This window comes from Artibeus jamaicensis, unplaced genomic scaffold (assembly GCF_021234435.1).
Source record: "Artibeus jamaicensis isolate MK-2021 breed Jamaican fruit bat unplaced genomic scaffold, CSHL_Jam_final scaffold_537, whole genome shotgun sequence".
NCBI classification, from domain to species: Eukaryota; Metazoa; Chordata; class Mammalia; order Chiroptera; family Phyllostomidae; genus Artibeus; species Artibeus jamaicensis.
Window position 1 is genome coordinate 1,665,831 of NW_026522047.1, and position 20,892 is coordinate 1,686,722.

At 57.2% G+C, this 20,892-nt stretch overlaps 4 protein-coding genes and 1 long non-coding RNA gene across 5 annotated transcripts; 3 read left to right on the forward strand and 2 right to left on the reverse strand.

The window, feature by feature from the left end:
- Positions 1–5,315: 5,315 nt before the first annotated feature.
- LOC119060988 (uncharacterized) lies at positions 5,316–6,031 on the reverse strand. The gene is made up of 2 exons (XR_008390238.1): positions 5,944–6,031; positions 5,316–5,702 (listed from the first exon to the last, which is right to left on the reverse strand). It is a non-coding gene; the product is annotated as an uncharacterized LOC119060988 (long non-coding RNA).
- Positions 6,022–8,454, forward strand: LOC119060980 (interferon-induced transmembrane protein 1-like). The gene is made up of 2 exons (XM_037161341.2): positions 6,022–6,388; positions 6,866–8,454. The coding sequence occupies exons 1-2, from the start codon at positions 6,203–6,205 to the stop codon at positions 7,058–7,060; spliced, it is 381 nt and encodes a 126-aa protein (XP_037017236.2). The 5' UTR covers positions 6,022–6,202; the 3' UTR covers positions 7,061–8,454.
- Positions 8,455–8,703: 249 nt separating this feature from the next.
- On the forward strand, positions 8,704–10,277 carry LOC119060976 (interferon-induced transmembrane protein 3-like). Its single transcript, XM_037161338.2, has 2 exons — positions 8,704–9,055; positions 9,547–10,277. Exons 1-2 carry the CDS (start codon positions 8,807–8,809, stop codon positions 9,739–9,741), a joined length of 444 nt encoding a protein of 147 aa, XP_037017233.2. The 5' UTR covers positions 8,704–8,806; the 3' UTR covers positions 9,742–10,277.
- Positions 10,278–13,602: 3,325 nt separating this feature from the next.
- On the forward strand, positions 13,603–14,833 carry LOC119060978 (interferon-induced transmembrane protein 3-like). Its single transcript, XM_037161340.2, has 2 exons — positions 13,603–13,954; positions 14,452–14,833. Exons 1-2 carry the CDS (start codon positions 13,706–13,708, stop codon positions 14,590–14,592), a joined length of 390 nt encoding a protein of 129 aa, XP_037017235.2. The 5' UTR covers positions 13,603–13,705; the 3' UTR covers positions 14,593–14,833.
- A 2,608-nt stretch (positions 14,834–17,441) lies between these two features.
- Positions 17,442–19,400, reverse strand: LOC128626314 (interferon-induced transmembrane protein 3-like). Its single transcript, XM_053658166.1, has 2 exons — positions 19,097–19,400; positions 17,442–18,631 (listed from the first exon to the last, which is right to left on the reverse strand). Exons 1-2 carry the CDS (start codon positions 19,280–19,282, stop codon positions 18,437–18,439), a joined length of 381 nt encoding a protein of 126 aa, XP_053514141.1. The 5' UTR covers positions 19,283–19,400; the 3' UTR covers positions 17,442–18,436.
- Between the last annotated feature and the right edge of the window lie 1,492 nt (positions 19,401–20,892).

Here is a 20,892-nt window from a genome sequence, read left to right on the forward strand (position 1 = left end):
GTCGACACGGGAGCCACATTTTCTGTGTTGAAGCAACCTCGGGGGCAGAGTCAAAAGGCAACCACAAAGATTATAGGGGCAACGGGTAAGGCCGAAGCATATCCCTGGACAACTGCCAGGATCACCAACTTGGGGCAAGGGACTATTACTCACTCCTTTTTAGTTATTCCAGATTGTCCGTACCCGTTACTTGGGAGAGATTTGTTACAGAAACTTCATGCCACTATAAGCTTTAAGCCTTCAGAAACACTTGAGGAGACGAGTGTAGAGGTGACGGTCCCTCTGTCCGAAGAGTACTTGCTGGCGATACTCCCGGACGGCGAGGAGAAGGAAAACAGGATCCTGAAAAGACTGCAAACGCAAGTACCAGGGGTGTGGGCGGAAACAAACCCACCTGGGTTGGCTGTCCACCAACCGCCAGTGCTGGTCCAGCTGGCCAGTACAGCCCAGCCGGTCCGGATCAGACAGTACCCTGTCCCAGCACGAGCCAGGCAGGGGATTGCGGGGCACCTGCAACGCCTGTTAGAGGCAGGCATTCTGAGAAAATGCCAGTCTGCATGGAACACCCCCCTTCTCCCTGTCCAAAAACCTGGGACCCAGGACTACCGACCGGTACAGGACCTGCGGGAAGTAAACGCTCGAGTCGAGACAATACACCCCACTGTGCCAAACCCGTATACCCTCTTGAGCTCGTTGCCCCCGACTCATACCTATTATTCTGTTCTAGATTTAAAGGACGCTTTCTTTTGTATACCTCTGGCCCCCCAGAGTCAGGAAATTTTTGCCTTCGAATGGAATGACCCTGATAATGGACTAACGGGGCAGTTCACACGGACCAGACTACCCCAAGGGTTCAAAAACTCACCAACCATTTTCAATGAGGCCCTGAGTAAAGACCTCCAGGAGTTCAGGAGAACTCATCCTTCAATAGCCCTCCTCCAGTATGTAGATGACATCTTGGTGGCAGCCCAGACACAGGAGGAATGCGAATCAGCTACACGAGACCTGCTCCGAGACCTCGAAAGAATGGGCTACCGAGTGTCAGCCAAGAAGGCTCAAATCGCGACTCAAACTGTGAGTTACCTGGGGTATGACCTGAAGGGAGGACTAAGGGCCTTGTCAAATCAACGAATCCAGACAGTCCTACAGATTCCCGAACCGACCACCAAGAGACAGGTACGGGAATTCCTGGGGGCTATAGGCTATTGTAGACTGTGGATATTAGGTTTTACGAACATAGCAAGACCCTTGTATGACCTAACCAGAGGCAAGGAGGACTCCTTCACGTGGACTGAAGAAGGGAGACAAGCATTCCTGGCCTTGAAGGAGGCCTTAGTCTCAGCCCCAGCCCTTGCTTTGCCCGATTTAACCAAGCCCTTCCAGCTATACGTCGCTGAGAAGGAGGGTACGGCCCTAGGCGTCTTGAGTCAGACTCTGGGCCCATGGAAGAGGCCTGTGGCCTACCTGTCAAAGAAGCTTGATCCTGTAGCGTCAGGATGGCCGGCCTGCCTGAGAGCTATTGCGGCCACGTCGCTGCTAGTTAAAGAAGCAGGCAAGTTGACCTTGGGGCAGGACATACAAGTTATAGGAGAACACTATATCGAGCAGGTCCTACGGGCCCCCCCTGACCGGTGGTTGTCTAATGCGCGGCTGACGCAGTATCAGGTACAGCTGCTAAACCCTCCAGCAGTGCAGTTCCTCAAGACTACTGCCCTGAACCCAGCTACCCTGTTGCCCGTACCAGATGCCAAGATCGTCCATAGCTGCACCCAAGTCTTAGACACGGTAACTGGCTCCCGCCCGGACTTAAGAGATCAGGCATACGAAAAGGCAGACCTGACTCTCTTTACTGATGGGAGCAGCTTTATCAAGAATGGACAGCGGTACGCAGGGACAGCAGTGACCACAGGAGATAAGGTCCTGTGGCGGAAAGCGTTGCCGGCAGGCACCTCTGCGCAAAGAGCGGAACTGATAGGGCTGACCAGGGCCCTAGAGATAGCGGAGGGGAAAGTAGCCAACATCTATACTGATAGCCGTTATGCCTTTGCAACCGCCCATATTCATGGGGCCATCTACAGAGAGAGAGGTCTCCTAACTGCAGGAGGAAAGGACATTAAAAACCGAGAAGAGATCCTCTCCCTCCTAGAGGCCATATGGTTGCCCAGGAAGGTCGCCATTATTCATTGTAAAGGCCACCAGAAGGGGGGATTCTCCGGTCATAAGAGGAAACAACCTGGCCGATGCTGCCGCCAGGGAAGCCGCCACGGACCAAGAAAGTAGTTTGCTTCCCCTGGTTCCTCAGCCGGACCTGCCCCCAAAGCCCGCGTACTCCCCAGAGGAAGAGCAAGAAGGGGCAAAACTAGGAGGGATAAGAAACGAAAATGGATGGATAATGCTCCCAAATACTAAGTTATATTTACCACAAGGGGTACTAACAAAAATTGTCCAGGACATTCATACTAGTACCCACTTAGGGCAGAACAAAATAGAACAGTTAATTAGGAAGCATTACCTGGGACCACACCTGAGGGAGGTAATACACTCCGTCACCTCTCGATGCAAGACTTGCGCAAAGGTGAACGCCCAGAATCAGAAGTTGCCCCGCTTCGTGAGGCACCGAGGGAGCACCCCAGGAGAACTATGGGAGATTGACTTCACCGAAATGCCTAAAGGAAAATCAGGATATAAGTATCTGCTAGTTCTAGTAGATACTTACTCTGGGTGGGTAGAGGCCTTCCCCACTAAGGGAGAGACTGCTTCCACGGTCTGCAAGATCTTAGTAAGAGAGATCATACCCAGGTATGGGATACCAATAGCTATAGGGTCTGATAATGGACCAGCATTTGTCTCCAAAATTTCACAAGAATTGGCTAGTAGATTAGGTATCGATTGGAAACTCCATTGTATCTATAGGCCACAGAGTTCAGGACAAGTAGAAAGGATGAATAGGACACTAAAAGAAACTTTAGTGAAAGTAAAAGAGGAGACCGGCGAAAATTGGGTAGAGCTGCTCCCTTTCGCCCTCTTTCGGGTAAGGTGCACCCCGTACATTAAAGGGTGGACGCCCTATGAAATATTGTATGGGCAGCCAGTACCCTTAATCCCTAAGTTGTCCACAGAAGAAATAGAAGTGTCTAACTATAATTTCCTCAAGTCCTTACAGGCGCTACAAGAGATCCGAGATGAGGTGCGCGCCTTCCAACAAGCTCATGGCTTTTATTAAAGATAGAATAGAAACAGTAAAACTTATGGTGTTGTCTCAGCCCTATACAATCCTCCCTCAAGAGGAGCATGAGTCAAGGGTTTGACTAATAAGAAAGAGAAGGAGGGAATGTAGAGGATGTAGAGGCCTGTCCAAATAAGGCTAGCATATAGAGGCCTGTCCAAATAAGGCCAGGAAATTTTTTAGGCGCCAACATCAGCTGCCCGCCAACAGCAGTCCAATCAGGAACTTTTGCCTTAGTTTGATTGAGCCAATAGCTAACCGCCATATCTGCTTCTGTATCCCTTGCTTGCTTGCTTGCCTGCTCCTATAAAAACCCAGTAGTTTGTAAGCCAGGCGCGACTTCCACTTTGGCGGTTCTGCGTAGCCGCGAGACTACGATCTCGTTCGGGAAGTTCGCCCCTGCGCAGGTAAAAACTTGGCCAATAAATTTACCATCAAACCGCTCTCAGTGTTCGGGGATTCCTTTCGCTCGCAACTTGAATACAACAGAGTTCAGGCCTGGCCCAGGCATGCAGACACGTGGTCCTGAAAGTCTGGGAGTGAGCCCGCCTCACCCCACGGGACCCGCCCCAGTCTCCTGCAGCCACCAGAGGTCAGAAGGGACCCGAGGGGCAGAGGATGTGTGGTGCTGTCTCCTCTGGGCAGATCTCTGAGCTGCCCCTCCCTAGCACCCAGTCCTGGAGCAGGGGCCGCCAGCAGCACCCCTGAGGAGCACGGGGCCGCCCCGCAGTCCTGCTGACAGTTCTGAGGCCTCTTCGTGGGCGCCCCCCACCGAGGACCACTGACCTCGGGGTGTGCCACCTGGCCCGCCTCTGGCCTGCACTCCCAGTGGCTCCAGGGCCCCCGTGGCCTCGGCAGCTCCCTGGTGGCCCCTGGCCACCCCCCATCCAGCCCCTGTCCAGACCTGCTTTTTCCTTCAGATGCCCACTCGTGACCTCCCAGAGCCTGGGCTCCACAGGACAAGGGCACAGCCTGCGGCTCCCTGACTGGCTCCACACCTGCGGGGACGGGGTGTGCATTTGAGGAGGTTTGCGGGAGGGCCGGCCTCAGACCCCGGCCCAGCCGAAGGCTCTGAGTTCCCATGAGCGCCCCGAGCTGATCCGTCCTTTCTGGCTGTCGGGCCTTGGAAATTCATTCCAGAAAGGCCTGGACACCCCAACATCTCACAGGGGTGCTGTGCTTCACACAGGTCCCTTTTCGGGGACCCAATGCTGTTCCCGCCACGTGGGGGGCAGGGGCAGAGCATCGTGTGTCCCTGCCACCTGCTGTGTGGGGACCCGGCGCTGGCGTCAGGCTGAGGGAGGGCCTGCACCACACAGCCCAGGGGCGCAGGCCGGCTGCTTGTCTGCAAGGTGACCCTCCTGGGTTGCCCTTGGGGGCCTGCCCGGGGTTTGTCACGTCGCCCCTGGAAGGGCAGGTCCCCTTCGCTGTCCTACCGATCACCTGGATGTGCGCGTAGCTGGATGTGCGCATAGCTGGGCGTGAGCAGCAAAGCCTGGTACGTAGTCCAGCCGCCACGCTCAACAAAAGCCAAAAGAACCAGTGGGGGGGTTCTTTTAATGGTCCACTTGATTGGAACCAACATATCCAAAATAATACTCCCACATATAAATTATGATACTATTGATGAAGTATTTGTTATCCTACTCAAAAAATCCTGTTTTTGTTACCAAGCCTTGCAAATCTGAGGACACTTCTCCCTTCGATTTAGCCCTTCCAGGGGCTTGAAGGCCACAGTGTGTCCATGTAGCCGTGGGAGCCTGGAGGCAGTAGGGAGGTGCCCCAGGAGGGCCCACCACGTGGGGCTCCAACACCACGGGGGAGGGCCGGGGGAGGGTCCTGGTGGGCTGCAGCCACGAGGCACCCAACCGCACCTGGAGGCTGGACCTCGGAGAGGAGTCCCCGGACAGCGGAGGAGGTTGGGCTGTAGGGGCGGGGCTCCCCCTGGGCTGGAGGGGGTCTGCGTGGGGACAGTGTGACCTGCACAGCCCTGGGCCTGTGGAGGGGGAAGGGAGGGGTGAGTCCAGGTTGGGAAAGACCCACACGGCCCACCACAGCTCCGTCCACAGAGAAACGTCCAAACTCGTAAGAATTTTTGTGAGTTTATGTGAGCTAAACAACCATGGCCTAGAAGCAAAATCTCCAATGATGGAGGAAACGTTCAGGGAGACAGCAGTGTGGCATCTTACTTCATACAGCACAATCCAAAGAGGAAGGCTAACGGGATTACTTGAAGTCCGTCGGTGATACATTAGGTGGAGAAGGCAAATTAGATGGGGAACCCGTGGGACTGGAGACGGTGCCACGATAGGTGTGTACGGCTTGTCCTGGAGCGGGTGCAGGAGAGTCCCAGTTAACAATCAACAGGATAACGGCAATGGCAGGCGTCGGTCCCTCTGCTTGGACGGGTCCGGAAACAGGAAGTCTGACCTTCCAGAGATGTGTTACCGCAGAAGCCAAAACAACAGCAGCCCCCCTGAGAAAAAGATCGACCTTGGTCGTGGAAAAACACCGGCCTGGGACCAGAGGACCCGGCTGGAACGGCTCCTGATTGCAAAGTTTCAATTTCAGACCCTTCTATGTGGTTCCTTTGTGTTGCTGAGTGAGTGAGGCCCCACACAGGCCACCCCGAGTTGCAGGCTTGACTGTGCGACCTGTCCCTCCAGAGCACCCAGGGAGGGAGCAAGTCCTGCCTCAGGCAAGGACAGGGAACTCACTCTGAGACCACGTGTTCTCCTCCCACCCCTCCGAGGGTGACGGCTCCTCTGCAGTGGGTCCCACCCTCCTGAGGCACAGCCAGATCGCCAGTCTGGAAAACTCCAGGGAACAAACACTTCTGGGAAGCCAGAACTACCCTGGAGAGGGAGCCCCCACCCCAGCGCTCACCCAGCACCTGAAAGCACCCTGCTCAGGGCTCTGCTTCAGGAAGCTGCCACCTTCTTCCCTTGAGACGACACCTGCTCTCCAAAGCCAGAGATGACCAAGGAGGAGCACGAGGTGGCCGTGCTGGGGGCTCCCCAGGTCTCAGCACCCGTGACAACCACCGTGGTCAACATCCAGCCCGAGACCGCCGTGCCCGACCACATCGTCTGGTCCCTGTTCAACACGCTCTTCTTCAACGTCTGCTGCCTGGGCTTCGTGGCGTTCGCCTACTCTGTGAAGGTGGGTGGGGCGTGTGGGCCCCCGGGGGTCCTCCTGCCCACAGGGCCCTGGGGACCGGGGAGCTGTTGTGAGTGTGTGCACACGTGTGTGTATGTGTGTGTGTGTACAGGTCACAACCAGTCTATACCAGACACATGGGGTAGAAGGGTCAGCCTTTCTCACGAAGTCTCTAAGCAGTTTCCTCCTGACCATCCAGACATTAGCTCTCCCAGAAAGAACAAAGGGACCCTCACACCCTGACCTCTGGTGGGGTGAGTGGAAGGGGAGGAGGAGCCCTGGGACCCCTGGAGAGACTGAGAGGTTTTGGGGGAGGGACCCCCTTGACCATGACCTGCCCAGGCTCCAGAGAACAGGCAGAGGAGGGTCCTGATCAGGGCTCTGGGCAGGGACCAGCAGGGGAGGACCTGAGTCACAGCAGCTGGCTCTGCTCAGGCCCCACTCCAGGCCCCCCTCACCTCACCATCTCTTCTCCCCCAGTCTAGGGACCGGAAGATGGTGGGTGACGTGACTGGGGCCCAGAGCTACGCGTCCACTGCCAAGTGCCTGAACATCATGACACTGGTCCTGGGCCTCCTTGGGACCGTAGGGTTCATTGTTTTTCTGGCCTTGGTGGTCTTCCCGACAGTCAGCTATGCAATAACACAGGCCATGCAGAACCACGGAGGCTACTAGGCGCTGCCCTCAGCAGGGGGACCCCGTCTCCCCACCCCCTCCCGGCTCTGCCGCACCCCCCCCAATCACACAGCACTGTGTTCGGAGGTGGCTGAACCCACTGAACCCAATAAAATGCACTTGGAAGTGACAATGTGGACGTCTCACTCATGCGTGGAATCGAAGGAACTGACCGGACTAACACCAGATAAGGACAGACTGATAGAGAGCAGGCTGCCAGCGCTGGGGGGTTGCTCGGGCCGGGGTGGGTAGAGGTGGAAGAGGGCAAAAGAGTGATAAATAGGAAGGGGAAAATACAATAAAATGAACTATGAAAATAGATTTCAGTAAAGTGCAAATGAAAGTAAAACTGAGGCCCGCGCTCCCTGTCCTCGCCCTGCACGGGCCTCCCCGAACTCTCGCCCCCAAACCCCGAGGTGTGGGAACACGGCCGACCTTTGCGGCGGCCGCACAGCCGCGGTGTGGGCTGCAGAGCAGCCGGTCTCTGGGGCTGCAGGTGAGTTCTGTGTGACAACCAGGAGGGCCCCTGCGTGGGGCCAGCGACACGCACAAAACCACGCCGTCCAGTATAACCAGACGCAGAGGAGATTTCAGAGGGAGCCGACCGAGAGACCTCAGCTCTGACCGGCAGCCGCACCCAGAACCAGAACCTGGGAGCCCGTGCACACAAGGCCCAGGACCCAGGGCCGGGCCAGACTCGGACCTGTGCCACCCTGAGAACCAGAGGGTCTGCGGTCCAGGCGAATGCCCGGACACGAAACGGCCACGCCGCTGAGCCCTCCAGCGATAACTCGCCAGCCTGCCTGCTCCCACCCCCTTAGCACCCTGAAGCTCATCCGGTGAGCGGGGCAGAGCTGGAAACTCTGGGTCTCCCCGCTTCCGGGCGCTGCCCTCTCAAGCCAGGAGACCTCTCCAGCTCCCAACTGCCCTTCTGAGATCTGGCCTTTCAGAGCCTCGGGCATGCACACAGGGACTCCTTACACCTGTAAGTTCTGGGCTGGGACAGGCCTGTGTTAAAAGCAGACTAACAGCAGGGGCCCCGAGTTTAACGACTTTGGCACACACCTGAGAGACCCAGAAAACTGGCAGTCTCAGGAAAGGTCCCAGCCACCACCTTGAACAGCATTGCCAGGGAATGCAGGGCATTGACTGGTGGGGGCGGGGGCAGGCCCTGGAGGCCAGTTATGGGGCGTGACCGGGAAAAGCCCAGGAAGTGGGGGTGTTAGCGACAGCGACTCTCCATCTTCGGCACTGACAACGGCCTCAGAGTGCAGGCCCCCTCACCTGGTACAGAGGAGACTCCCCGAAAGTGTCAAGACTTCTGTTTAGGGCATTTCCACTTTGTTTCAGAGCTCCAGGCTTTTTAACAACAATAAAGCCTAAAATAATCCTTATGTCAAAGAAGCATCCTTTCTAGTGAAACTGGTCCGCTTCAGGTGGGTGACCTTGACCCTGCAGAAACGTCCCCAAGGTCCATCCCACTCCAGATGTGGAACCAGTGTACCTGGGCCAAGGCCTGACCCCAGTGGTGGGGACAGGAAATCTCCGGGCCCCAGCGGTCCCCACCCCAGAGCCTGTGTAACCTGACACTCAACCAGGGCCGCCCTCCCGACGTGCAGCCAATCCTGGATTTCGCAAACTCCAGGAAAAGGAAACTTTGGGGAAACCGAAAGTAGCAAGGAGGGGAAGCACCCACTGAGCCCACGTCGTCCCTGGGTCCTGAGGAAGCCTCTCTGTTTAGGGACCATGAGCCGCAATTCCCAGCGCTTCTTCACCGGCCCCCAAACCGGAGTCCCCCCATCCTACGAGATGCTCAAGGAGGAGCACGAGGTGGCCGTGCTGGGGGCTCCCCAGGTCTCAGCACCCGTAACAACCACCGTGGTCAACATCCAGCCCGAGACCGCCGTGCCCGACCACATCGTCTGGTCCCTGTTCAACACGCTCTTCTTCAACGTCTGCTGCCTGGGCTTCGTGGCGTTCGCCTACTCTGTGAAGGTGGGTGGGGCGTGTGGGCCCCCGAGCGGGGGTCCTCGTGCCCACAGGGCCCTCAGGACCGGGAGTTATTGCATGTGGGTGTGCACATGTGCCTGTACAAGTCACAGTGAGTGTGTACCAGGGGCACGGGAGTGGCAGGGTCACCACTGGTCCCCAGGACTCTAAGCAATTACCTACTGCTCATCCCAGAAATTAGTTCTCTCAGAAAGAACAAAGGGACTCCCATACCCTGACTGCCTGTGGGGTGAGGACAGCAGAGGGGTCAGAGCAGGGGGAGGAGGGGCCTTTGGAACCCCTAGAGAGGCTGAGAGGCTCTGAGGGAGGGATATGATTGACCATGACCTACTCAGACTCCAGAGAACAGGCAGAGGAGGGTCCTGATCAGGGCTCTGGGCAGGGACCAGCAGGGGAGGACCTGAGTCACAGCAGCTGGCTCTGCCCAGGCCCCACTCCAGGCCCCCCTCACCTCACCATCTCTTCTTCTCCCCCAGTCTAGGGACCGGAAGATGGTGGGTGACGTGATTGGGGCCCAGAGCTACGCGTCCACCGCCAAGTGCCTGAACATCTCCGCCCTGCTCCTGGGCCTCCTTGGGACCATAGGGTCCATTGTTCTTCTGGTGCTGGTGGTGTTGCCGACAGTCAGCTATGCAATAACACAGGCCACGCAGAACCACGAAGGCTACTAGTGTCTGCCTGCCGCTGCTGAACCGCGTCCTCCCAGCCACTGGCCTTGGGCCTCCTTGTCATGTTTACTGGCATCATCTCTGCTGTCACCATGTCCATCGTTTTGGTAGGGGGCTTTAAGAATTGGGAAATTTTAGTTTAAGGTAAAAAGATAGGAGTCTAGTGAGTCATGCGCATGTTCAAGCTTTTGTTTCAGACCCTACAGATAGATAAGGCTCCAGGGAAAACAGCCGACCCCCGAGGGCCCTGCTAAAGACCACCGCCTGGGGAGAAGTGCAGGCATCCTGGCCTTTGTGTTCTGGGGCGAGACAGACCACCACCCGCCCCTGAGGACAGCGGACCTCCCTGGACTGAGCTCCTGGACTGAACGTTGCAGTTCCTTTTACCTAAGCCTTAAATTTTAAAACCCCTCACCACACCTTGTTTATTCCCTGCTGTAAAAACCTTGGCCTAGAAAGAAAAGACAAGATGATCTGTTAGGGTGTGAACATCTTCTCAGATTGCCGACCATCGGAATAAAGGGCCCATGAAGAGTCAATGCCTGTCTCTGCTCATTGGGTTTGGCAGTGACCCGCAGCCCGAACGCAGGTGTCTCTTCCGGTTTCAGTTTCACTGGCTCCTTGTTAATATGGAAGAAATTCTGACGCCGTGAAGAGTTAGGAGGCGTCTGGTGGCTGTCACCTCTTCGCAGCTGTTGCTAAGCACTGGTGTCCACCACTGAATGCAGTAAAGGACACGCACTTGACAAAGGTGTGCTTTCACCTGGGGAGGGGTCCAGTGACAGTCCCGGCCTGCATGTCAAGGCTGAGCCCACCCCACACCCCATCCCACCTGCTTGCTGCTTTACCGGCGGGGCAGACCTTGTCCTAAGGCCTTATCTGAACTTGGCTCCCAACTTAGGCCGCCAGTGGAGAAGTTTGGGATGGGGGTCCCTCCTCCCCAGGGGATTCAGCATTGACCAGAATGAGATCATGTGAGGCACAGAGTCCTTGTCCAGAGCACCCTTTGTCCTGAACACCCCCATCGGCTCCAAAAGGCTGCAGGGGACAGGACTCCGGGAGTCCACAGGCCACCTGGAGAGGCAGCCCTGGGTTTCCCTGCTCTTCAGGTGGAAGAGAAACCCGGCCCTGACCTGGAAGTAAGCTCCAACCTGGTTCTCTCGTGGCTTCCAGATGTCGGGTTTAAGGGGTGGCCCAGGGCAGACCCGGCCCACAACCAGTGGGTCGGGAGGGTTGGGAGCCCGCCCGGCCCAGCCTGCCCCTTCCTCCCTGTGCCCCAGACCCCAGCTGTGGACCCTCCACACCCACTGACACCCACCCCCCAAGGCCCAGGGCACACACTGGCAAGGCCAAGCCTGTAGGTTCCACACAAGGGGCCATCTCTGCCCACCCTGCCACCAGGAGGGTGGCCCAGGCGCCTGACACTTGGACATCAGTGTCTGGGTCATCTCTCTGCCTCCGTCCAGACTCTTCCTGCAGAGCGAACACTTGTGCTGTCTAAGCAAGGGCTGTGCCGAGGGTTTAGATAAAGGTGGGAGGGGCGGCTGAGCAGAGAGCTTCCCATGCAGGTGGCCCCTGCGGACCTGCCGCTGGCCTTCTTTCCCAGAGGCACAGGCAGGGGAGCAGAGGGGGCTGCCCAAGCCCGGCTGGGCCTGTGCCTCCCGGGTTCCCAGGGGGCAGGGCCTCTGCCCGACGGACGGCATCCAAGTTTGGGGGTGTCAGAGACAGGGCAAGCAGACGCGGAACAAAGTTTCCTGTGCTGAGACACGCATTTCCTTGTCTGTTTTGGTCTCTTTTCTGTAGGAAAGGTCCCTGGGAGGTCCCTTCCCATCCTTACTGTAGGGACTGGAGCATCTACAAATGCTTAGGGGGGTTCACAGGCCTCGGGACAGTTCCGAGGAAAAGGGCCCCTTCCACTGGGGGTCCTGGAGTGTCCTGGGCCCACTGAGGCTGACACTGGCCCTTCTTCCAGGCCCACAGGCTGGGGCAGGGTGGTGGGCGGGGCTCCAGAGGGACTTCCAGACAGGTGAGCACTGCAGCCCAGGTGTGTGGCTGTGAGCTGAAGCCTTTTGTGGGAGGGGCTTTGGGAATGTTCTGGCCAGGCCCCTCCCTGCTCCCTGTCCTGAAGACCCAGGGCAGTGGGCACTGGCAGCTCTGGGGCCCAGGGCTCCCTCCGGGTGACCGCATGTAAACCAGGGTAGCAACAAGCTCCCTGGTGGCCATGATGGGGGGAGGGGGCTGCCAGAGGTGGGTGGCCTTGGACACTTTGGTGATGGGGAGACCTGGTTCTTCTTACTGATGCACAGAAAGAATTGTGCAGATCAGCAAATCCACTGGTGTGCAAGCAGTTCATTAGTGGTTTGTGCATGGAGAGAACAGACCTCTCCAGCGTGAGAGGTGAGGCCTCGTTTCGGGGCAAAGCTGCCTGGTAGAATTAAGGGCGGCTGAAGGCCAGCATGGGAAACCCCTGGGTAGCCAGGGGCTCGGTGACCTGAGGCCTGTCGGCTTGAGAGGAAAGAGCCAAGAGGGCACATCCTTTGTTCTGAGGACTCATGCATTTGGACGGAGGCAGTAGCACAGTTACACACTGATTAATGGGTCAATACAGTGCTGGCTTGGGGGGGGGCAGGCGCAGCAAAGGGGACGTGAGTACCTAAACTCAGGTGTGCGTGTGTGGGTCTGTGAGCCCGGATCCTTCTCTTGCTCCAGACTCATTTGTTTGTCCTGTTGTCAGACAGATGCAGGACAGGAGGCAGTTCCTCCAAGTTGGGGCTGTGACCCAAGGTGATCTCTGGGCTGCTGCTTCGGGCACTGTGGCCCCTGTCCCCCACTCCCCAGTTTCAGGCCTTCTTCCCCAGACAGTGGAGACCATACACGGGACTCCAAGGGCTCCCCCCTCTAGCCCGCACTAGCACCGTGTTTCCTGTGATGCTGGACAGCTGGCGGTGTGACCCGGCCGGGCTCAGGGCTGCCGAGTCGTGGGGGAGACCCGTCTCCGTCCTCCTGCCTGCCTGGGTGTGCTCCTCGCCCCACCCGAGTGCCAGCAGGCGTGTCCTGGCAACCGGAAAGCTGAATGCAGGAGGGTCTGAGTTCTTTCTGTGTGTGCCCCACTTTCACTCAGGGTGCAGGGGGGTGGGGGCGCAGCTCCACCTCCCCTCCTGGGACACTGCCCTGAAGCAATCAGCTTGTTGTGGTCCACAGGCGGTAGTCTGCACCCCTGTGCACCGAGAGGGAAATATCAGGGCTGGGGACAGGGTCCTGTGGAGGGTTCGAGGGGATGGAAAGCCCAGCTTTGCCCAGGGAACACTGCCAGGCGCCCCTTGCCACCCCCCTGGGGCTGCACAGCAGGCGTGGCCCTTCCATGGGAGAGGCCACAGGTGCTGCTGGCGTCCCCACGATCCCAGGCATCCAGTAGTGGGAGCTCACAGCGGGTGGGGGTGTCATGCCGGGCTGTGTCTCCCAAACCCACAGCCAGGGAACCTGGCCGGCAGCCCAGGCATCTGCCCTGACCTGGAACTGGACCAGTGACCCTTTGGATATCAGGTTGGTGCTCAACCACTGAGCCATACCAGCCAGGGCTATAGCTGTTTTTAAAATGAGTTAACAAGTATTTTAAAATTAAAACAAGCAGCACACTTGCTAGTGAAAGCCCTGCTCCCCTTCAGGAGGGTGACTCCCACCCTGGAGCACCGTCCCCATCACACTCCAGAGGAGGAGCCAGTGCACCTGGGCAAGGCGAGACTCTAGGGGTGGAGACACAAAAGCCCCCCACCCCTCGGGCCCTCAGCCTTCTCCGTCCCCTGCCGCCGTGTAATCTGACACTCCCTTCCTTGTGCACAGCCAATCCCCAATTTCCAAGAAGTTACAAAAGGAAACTTGGGAGAAATTGAAACAAGCAAGGAGGGGACGCACGCACTGAGCCCACAGCACCCCTGGGTCCTGAGGACATTTGCTCTGTGTAGGGACCATGAACCACAATTCCCAGCACTTCATCAATGGCCTGCATGCCGAGGTCCCCCCATCCTATAGTGTGGTCAAGGAGGAACACGGGGTGGCTGTGCTGGGGGCTCCCCAGATCTCAGCGCCTGTGACAACCACCGTGGTCAACATCCAGCCCGAGACCATCGTGCCCGACCACATCGTCTGGTCCCTGTTCAACACGATCTTCCTCAACGTCTGCTGCCTGGGCTTCGTGGCATTCGCCTACTCTGTGAAGGTGGGTGGGTGCATGTGCGCCTGTCAGGAAAGTGGGAGTGAGCTCCGGGGTTTGCTGCCCGGATGGTCCATTATGGGGACACCCTTCTAATTGTGCATGTGGGTGTGCAGGTCGCCGGGAGGCTGCCAGTTAAGTCCCTACTGAATGGCCCAGTAACATATCCCTTAGACTCACACGTAATCCCAGGGCTCTGTCAAAAAGGGCAAAGGGACTCCCACACCCTGACCCCTGTGGGATGTGGCCAGCAGAGAGAGCAGGTCTGGGGGAGGAGGGGCCCTGGGACCCCTGGAGAGGCTGAGAGGTTCTGGGGGAGGGACCCCCTTGACCATGACCTGCCCAGGCTCCAGAGAACAGGCAGAGGAGGGTCCTGATCTGGCTGAAGGGCAGGGGGAGGGGCTCTGGGCAGGGACCAGCAGGGGAGGACCTGAGTCACAGCAGCTGGCTCTGCCCAGGCCCCACTCCAGGCCCCCCTCACCTCACCAGCTCTTCTCCCCCAGTCTAGGGACCGGAAGATGGTGGGTGACGTGATTGGGGCCCGGAGCTACGCGTCCACTGCCAAGTGCCTGAACATCTGGGCCCTGGTCCTGTGCCTCCTTGGGACCATAGGGTCCATTGTTCTTCTGGTGCTGGTGGTGTAGCCGAAAGGCCATCGTGCAACAGGGCAGGGCATGCAGGGTGGCACAGGCTCTTAGCTATCATCTCCATCACGGTAATTTTCATCATTTGACATGCTCGCTGATGACATGGAAGAAATTCTGACGTCACGAAGATTTAGGAGGCTTCTGGTGGCTGCGATAGCCTGAGGCTGTCACCCTTCCTACAGCTGTTTATATGCACCTGTGTCAACAACTGAATTCAATAAAGGACAGGCATGTACAATGTTGTGTTTTTACCTGGGGAGGGGACCTGTGGGAGTCCCGGCTTGCCCGTCCGACTGCGCACACACTCTAACCGGTCAGAAAGGGCTGCAGTCCACCGCACAAAGTGGTGGGGCCATCCTCTGCGCAGGAACATATTGTCCTGCTCTGCCCTGCTCGGCCTAAGGGCCGTACCCGGGCTGGGCAGAGTCCGCAGTACCCCGGCCTCCCCGTCTCCCTCCAGGTCTCCCTGCTGGTAGAAGGCGAAGAGAACACACTCTCCTAAGAACACCCAGGGGAATGCCAGCAACGCCTCCGCCTTTCGGCCCGCCTCCGCCGCTCCCCTTCCGCCCCACCCACTTGCACTGGTCCCCGCCCACACTCCCCTGTCCCAACGAGCTTCTCCCTTTTGGCCCTGCACCAAATTAGGTTCCGCTGACCCCACTCCAGTCACGCCCACCTGCGCCCACCGTTGCTCCTCTCCGGCCTACTCGGAGCCCGCCCATCCGAGCCGTTCGGGCCGGACCTGCCGGTGCTCCGCCGACACCTGGCCCCCGCCCGCCAAACGCTAGGTTCGCATTCGGACCACCCACGTCCAGCCTCGCCCTCCACTTCCAGTCACGCCCCCTTGCTCCAGCCCATAACTCCCCGCCCAGCCCCCGATGCTCCGCCCCTTTCCTGCCACACCTACCTACCAGGTCCTGTGCCACTGTCTGGTTCACAGAACTCTGTGAACCCAGGGCTGCCGTACACCCCACCCATCGTCCTGGCAACGCCCACCCTGCTGTAGGTGACGCCTCGTCCACCCACATTCCACCTGGAGCTATTGGGGCTGCTCCTAGGACTCCGGGAGCTCGGGGTTGAGTCCTCGGGAGCCCAGCGAACGGCAACCAGGACCTTTGGACGGGCCTGCACTGCGCCTGCGTGATGCCTCAGGCGCTCTTGTAATTTTCCTTTATCTCCAGAGCGCGGCTGGTCTGCTGGCTGCGCAAGACGGTCAGCCTTCCGCCCGGCGGCACCTTTGTCCCGAGTCTCAGCCGCCCAGAAGCTGGCCGCTGCAGTGCTGCGCGCAGGTCCTGACCGGTGCCCTGCAAAGAATGTACAACCACTCGCTCTGGGCTCCTGGACTGGGGTCGCGATCACGTGGCGGCGCCCCTTCCTTGTCCCGCCACGGGCAAATTCTTCTCTGACCTAGAGGGACAGGTCCGCCAGCGTCCCCTCCAGCAGGACCCCATTCCCTGAGTCTGACCCCCTCCTCCTCAGACCTGTTTCCCGCTCTCGCTCTAGGCATCGCCCAGGGCCATCAAAGCACCGTCTGCATTTGGCCTCGAAGTCAGGGTGCCACAGGGGCTGCCACGGGGAGGGATGGAGGAGTAAGGTACAGAGACCAAACAAGAACCCGGCAGGAAGACCTGCTCACTTCAGACCAGAGCCCCAAAGCTGGGGCCCAGGCACACACAGGTCCCCAAAGAGCAAGGCTCATGTGGAGATGGGTTCACCTGCCAGACACAAACAAGCCTGTGTCCCCCCCGCCCTCCATCCCCCCCCCCCGGACTTTCCCCAGTCTCTCCCTGGTGACTGTACAGGGCTTGGGGGGAGGGAACCAGTCAAGCTGAGGACAGCCCCAGGCCCCACGTGCATCAGCAGCGCTGGGAAAGGCTCCTACTCCAGAGTGACATCCTATGGCTTATCCAAGGAATCCCATACTCAGCTGACTCCTGAAGTTGGTGCGCTGCTGTTGGGGGCAGAAAGGAGGTGGGGGTGAGGGTGTGCAGGGTCCACAGCTGGGACTCGGCACAGGGAGGAAGGGGCAGTCTGGGCGGGCCCAGCTCCTAATACCCCTCTCCTGCTGGTATCCCCTGCATCTGCCCTGGGCCACCTCTTAGTGTACAATATCTGGAAGCCTTGAGAGAACCAGGTTTGGAGCTTACTTCCAGGTCAGGCCTGGGTTTCTCTTCCACCTGAAGAGCAGGGAAACCTGGGGCTGCCTCGCCAGGTGACCTGTGGACTCCCAGAGTCCTGTCCCCTGCAGCCTTCTGGATCTATGGAAATGTTCAAGACTGAGGGAGCTATGGACCAGGGCCTCCGTACCTCAAATGCTCCCATCCTGGGTCGGGGCTCAGACCTCTGGGAAGGAGAGACCCCCCACCCCTAACTGTTCCCTCTGTTGCCCCAGCTGGGGGCCAGGTGCAGGTAAGGCCCAAGGACAAGCTCCACCCCACCGCCAAGCCAGCAAGCAGGTGGGATGGGGTGTGGGGTGGGCTCAGCCCCAGGGGCAGATGGGGACTCTCACAGGACCCTCCCCAGGTGAAAGCACAACGTTGTCAGGTGCCACGTCCACTGCCACATCCACTGTTAGATCCCTCTCTCCGTGACAAGGTCTTGAGAGGGGGTGTAAAACTTCAAGGAAGCAGTTTCCAACTTGGTGGACGTGGCATGGAAGGCCCTGCAATACCTATTGTGATTGTGCTTGCTTTGGGGATCATGACCCTTTTTGCTTTAATCATTATGAATACCCTGGCAGTGATTCAGATAGTGTGCCTAGACCTTTCCCGGCTCAGTGAACAGAATAATAATATCATACTAGAAACGTCAGGGAATATAGGTACAAAGAAACAACCAGAACAATCTGAGAATTCAAGCTTAATCAATAACAGATCATTGGAAAAACATCCAAGATAAGATAGAATACTCTAGGAAATCAGGAGATGATCTCACTGCTTTCTTAGAGGGAATCAAAGTACAAAACATGTCTATAAAAGAACTCCTAGAGAAACTTAAAAGAAGTACCCTTGAAAGCCCCCTGCAACGTAGGAATAGCCCCTCCTTTACCTTGAATAAGAATATATATCAACTAGACAGGCAAAGAAATAACAAAAGCTAGTTAGTTATTACAAACTAAACAGTCACTAGGGAGTCAGAATTTATGGTACACAGAAAAACATTTTAAGCAAAAAAAGGGTAGATAGCTAAGTTAGACATCAAAGGGCCTTATAATAAATTTCCTATTTTCTCTACTCAATCTAGCGTATCCTTTTGCCCTATGCCAAATTCTGAGAAACTTTAATATACAATAAGATACTCCTAATTGTCTGATTAATGGTTCTCCTAGTTAAAATAATCTTTAACTAAATCTATGGGAACTTTCATACTTATACTGATTACCTTTGTATTGATTTTTTCTGCTTAAATGATCATGTTATATTGCAAATGTTAATCACTACCTAAAATGAAAATATAAAAACCTGCTTGTACTTGCAATAAACGGAACAGAGCTTCACTGTCCTTTGAGGCGTGTTGTCGTCTGTTACCCAGCGCCGACGCCTACCCCCACCAGTGGGACCCCTTGACCCGCTGCGGCCGGACCGCGGCAGTCAGGTACATGTCCTTTGTTGCCTTCAGTTGGGGACACACGTGGGTAGGAACAGCTGTGAAGAGGTGACAGCCTCAGGCTATGGGCAGCCTCCAGAAACCTAAGTCTTCATGATGTCAGAATTTCTTCCATATCATCAGCAAGCCAGTCAAATGACAGAAATTTTGACAGCAGAGATGATGCCAGTAAACGTGACAAGGAGGCCCAAGGCCAGTGGCTGGGAGGACGCGGTTCAGCAGCGGCAGGCAGACACTAGTAGCCTCCGTGGTTCTGCATGGCCTGTGTTATTGCATAGCTGACTGTCGGCAACACCACCAGCACCAGAAGAACAATGGACCCTATGGTCCCAAGGAGGCCCAGGAGCAGGGCGCAGATGTTCAGGCACTTGGCGGTGGACGCGTAGCTCTGGGCGCCAATCACGTCACCCACCATCTTCCGGTCCCTAGACTGGGGGAGAAGAGATGGTGAGGTGAGGGGGGCCTGGAGTGGGGCCTGGGCAGAGCCAGCTGCTGTGACTCAGGTCCTCCCCTGCTGGTCCCTGCCCAGAGCCCTGATCAGGACCCTCCTCTGCCTGTTCTCTGGAGTCTGAGTAGGTCATGGTCAATCATATCCCTCCCTCAGAGCCTCTCAGCCTCTCCAGGGGTCCCAGGGCCCCTCCTCCCCCTGCTCTGACCCCTCTGCTGTCCTCACCCCACAGGCAGTCAGGGTGGGGGAGTCCCTTTGTTCTTTCTGAGAGAACTAATTTCTGGATGGTCAGTAGAAAATTGCTCAGAGTCCTGACCCTGCCACCCCCATGCACCTGGTACATACAGTGACCTGTACACCCACATGTGCACAGACCCAATGACTCCACAGTCCCACAGCCATGTGGGCAGGAGGACCCCCGCCCGGGGGCCCACACGCCCCACCCACCTTCACAGAGTAGGCGAACGCCACGAAGCCCAGGCAGCAGAAGTTGAAGAAGAGCGTGTTGAACAGGGACCAGACGATGTGGTCGGGCACGGCGGTCTCAGGCTGGATGTTGACCACGGTGGACACCACGGGTCCTGGGCCCTGGGGTGCCCCCATGATGGCCACCTCGTGTTCCTCCTTGATCATCTCTGGCTTTGGGGAGCTGGTGTGGTCTCAAGGCAGGATGGTGGAAGCTTCCTGAAGCAGAGCCCTGAGCAGGGTGCTTTTATGCGCTGGACAGTGCTGGGGGCCCCTCCCTGTTCAGGGTAGTTCTGCCTTTTAGGAAGTGTTGATTTACTGCGGTTTTCAAACCTGGTGATTTCACGGGTACAAGAAGGTGGAAAAACCCACGAGTGTCAGGTGACAGGAGAAGACAGTGCAGGGCAGCCTGCAGTGTAACGGCCGCTTCCTGACCCTGTCACTCGGGACCATTCTTTTTTTTTTTTTTTTTTTTAATAAATTTATTTTTTTTGAATTGTTTATGCTGTTACAGTTGTTCTATTCCCCCCTTCATTCCCCTCCACCCTGCCCCCCCCACCCCACCATTACCCCCCCTTTAGCTTATGTCCATGTGTCTCAAGTCCTTTAGGTTCTATATTTCCCATACTATTCTTGCCCCCCCCCATCTATTTTCTATCTACTGTCTATGCTACTTATTTTCTGTACCTTCTCTCCCCGTCTCCTCCTCACACTCCCCTGTTGCTAACCCTCTTTGAGATCTTCATTTCTATGTTTCCACTCCTGATCTGGCTGTCCTTTTAGTTTGCTTTCGTTTTAGGTGTGGTTGTTAATAACAGTGAGCTTGTTGTCCTTTCACTGTTCATGTTTCTTTAACTTCTTTTTCTTAGATAAGTCCCTTTAACATTTCATATAATAAGGGCTTGGTGATGATGAACTCCTTGAATTTGGTCTTATCTGAGAAGCACCTTATCTGTCCTTCCGTTCTAAACGAAAGTTTTGCTGGGTAGAGCAATCTTGGTTGTAGGTCTTTAGATTTCATGACTTGGAATATTTCTTTCCAGCCCCTTCTTGCCTGTAAGGTCTCTTTTGAGAAATCTGCTGACCATTCTTGTGGCTCATTCAGGGCTGGGGCGGGTCCTGGGGCTTTCTCCTGCCCAGAGGCCCCCCTCCCTTCCCCCTCCCCAGCCCTTGTGCAGGTCTCACTGTGCCCACACAGGGCCCCTGCAAGCGGTCACACAGACACCCCTCCAGCCCAGGGGGAGCCCGCCCCCACAGCCCACACCTCCTCTGTTGTCCCAGGCCCCCTCTCTGGTGTCCAGGCTCCAGGTGGGGTTGGGTGCCTGGTGGATGCAGCCCAGGAACCAGTCCCTTTTGCCTGTCCCCTGGGACTAGCAGGGTTTCCATGATCGAGGACACCTGGGGACCCGAGGAGGCAGCTGTGGTGGGACAGGGCATTTGGTGACGGCCTGGAAGCGCAGGACAGCAGGCTGTGCAAGCCCCTGTGTGCTCCTCCCTCCTGCCCCTCAGTGGAGCAGAGGTGCTGTGGGGTGGTCACAGGACAAGCTGGAGGAGCCAGGACGAGCCCCGACTCTGGCCTGGACCCCCTTGTGAGGGAGAGGAGGGTGGCAAGGGGGAGCCAGGACGCTGCTCTGTGGGGACAGAAAGACGGGGTCGTGTTGGTCGCCTCCGCAGGTCTCAGCAGCACGGACGAGGGTGGGGGTGGTGGTGGCCCAGGCCTGGACTGTCCCTGAGGACCACGGCCCTCGCCCTGCAGCCCGGCTGGGACAAGGCTGCAG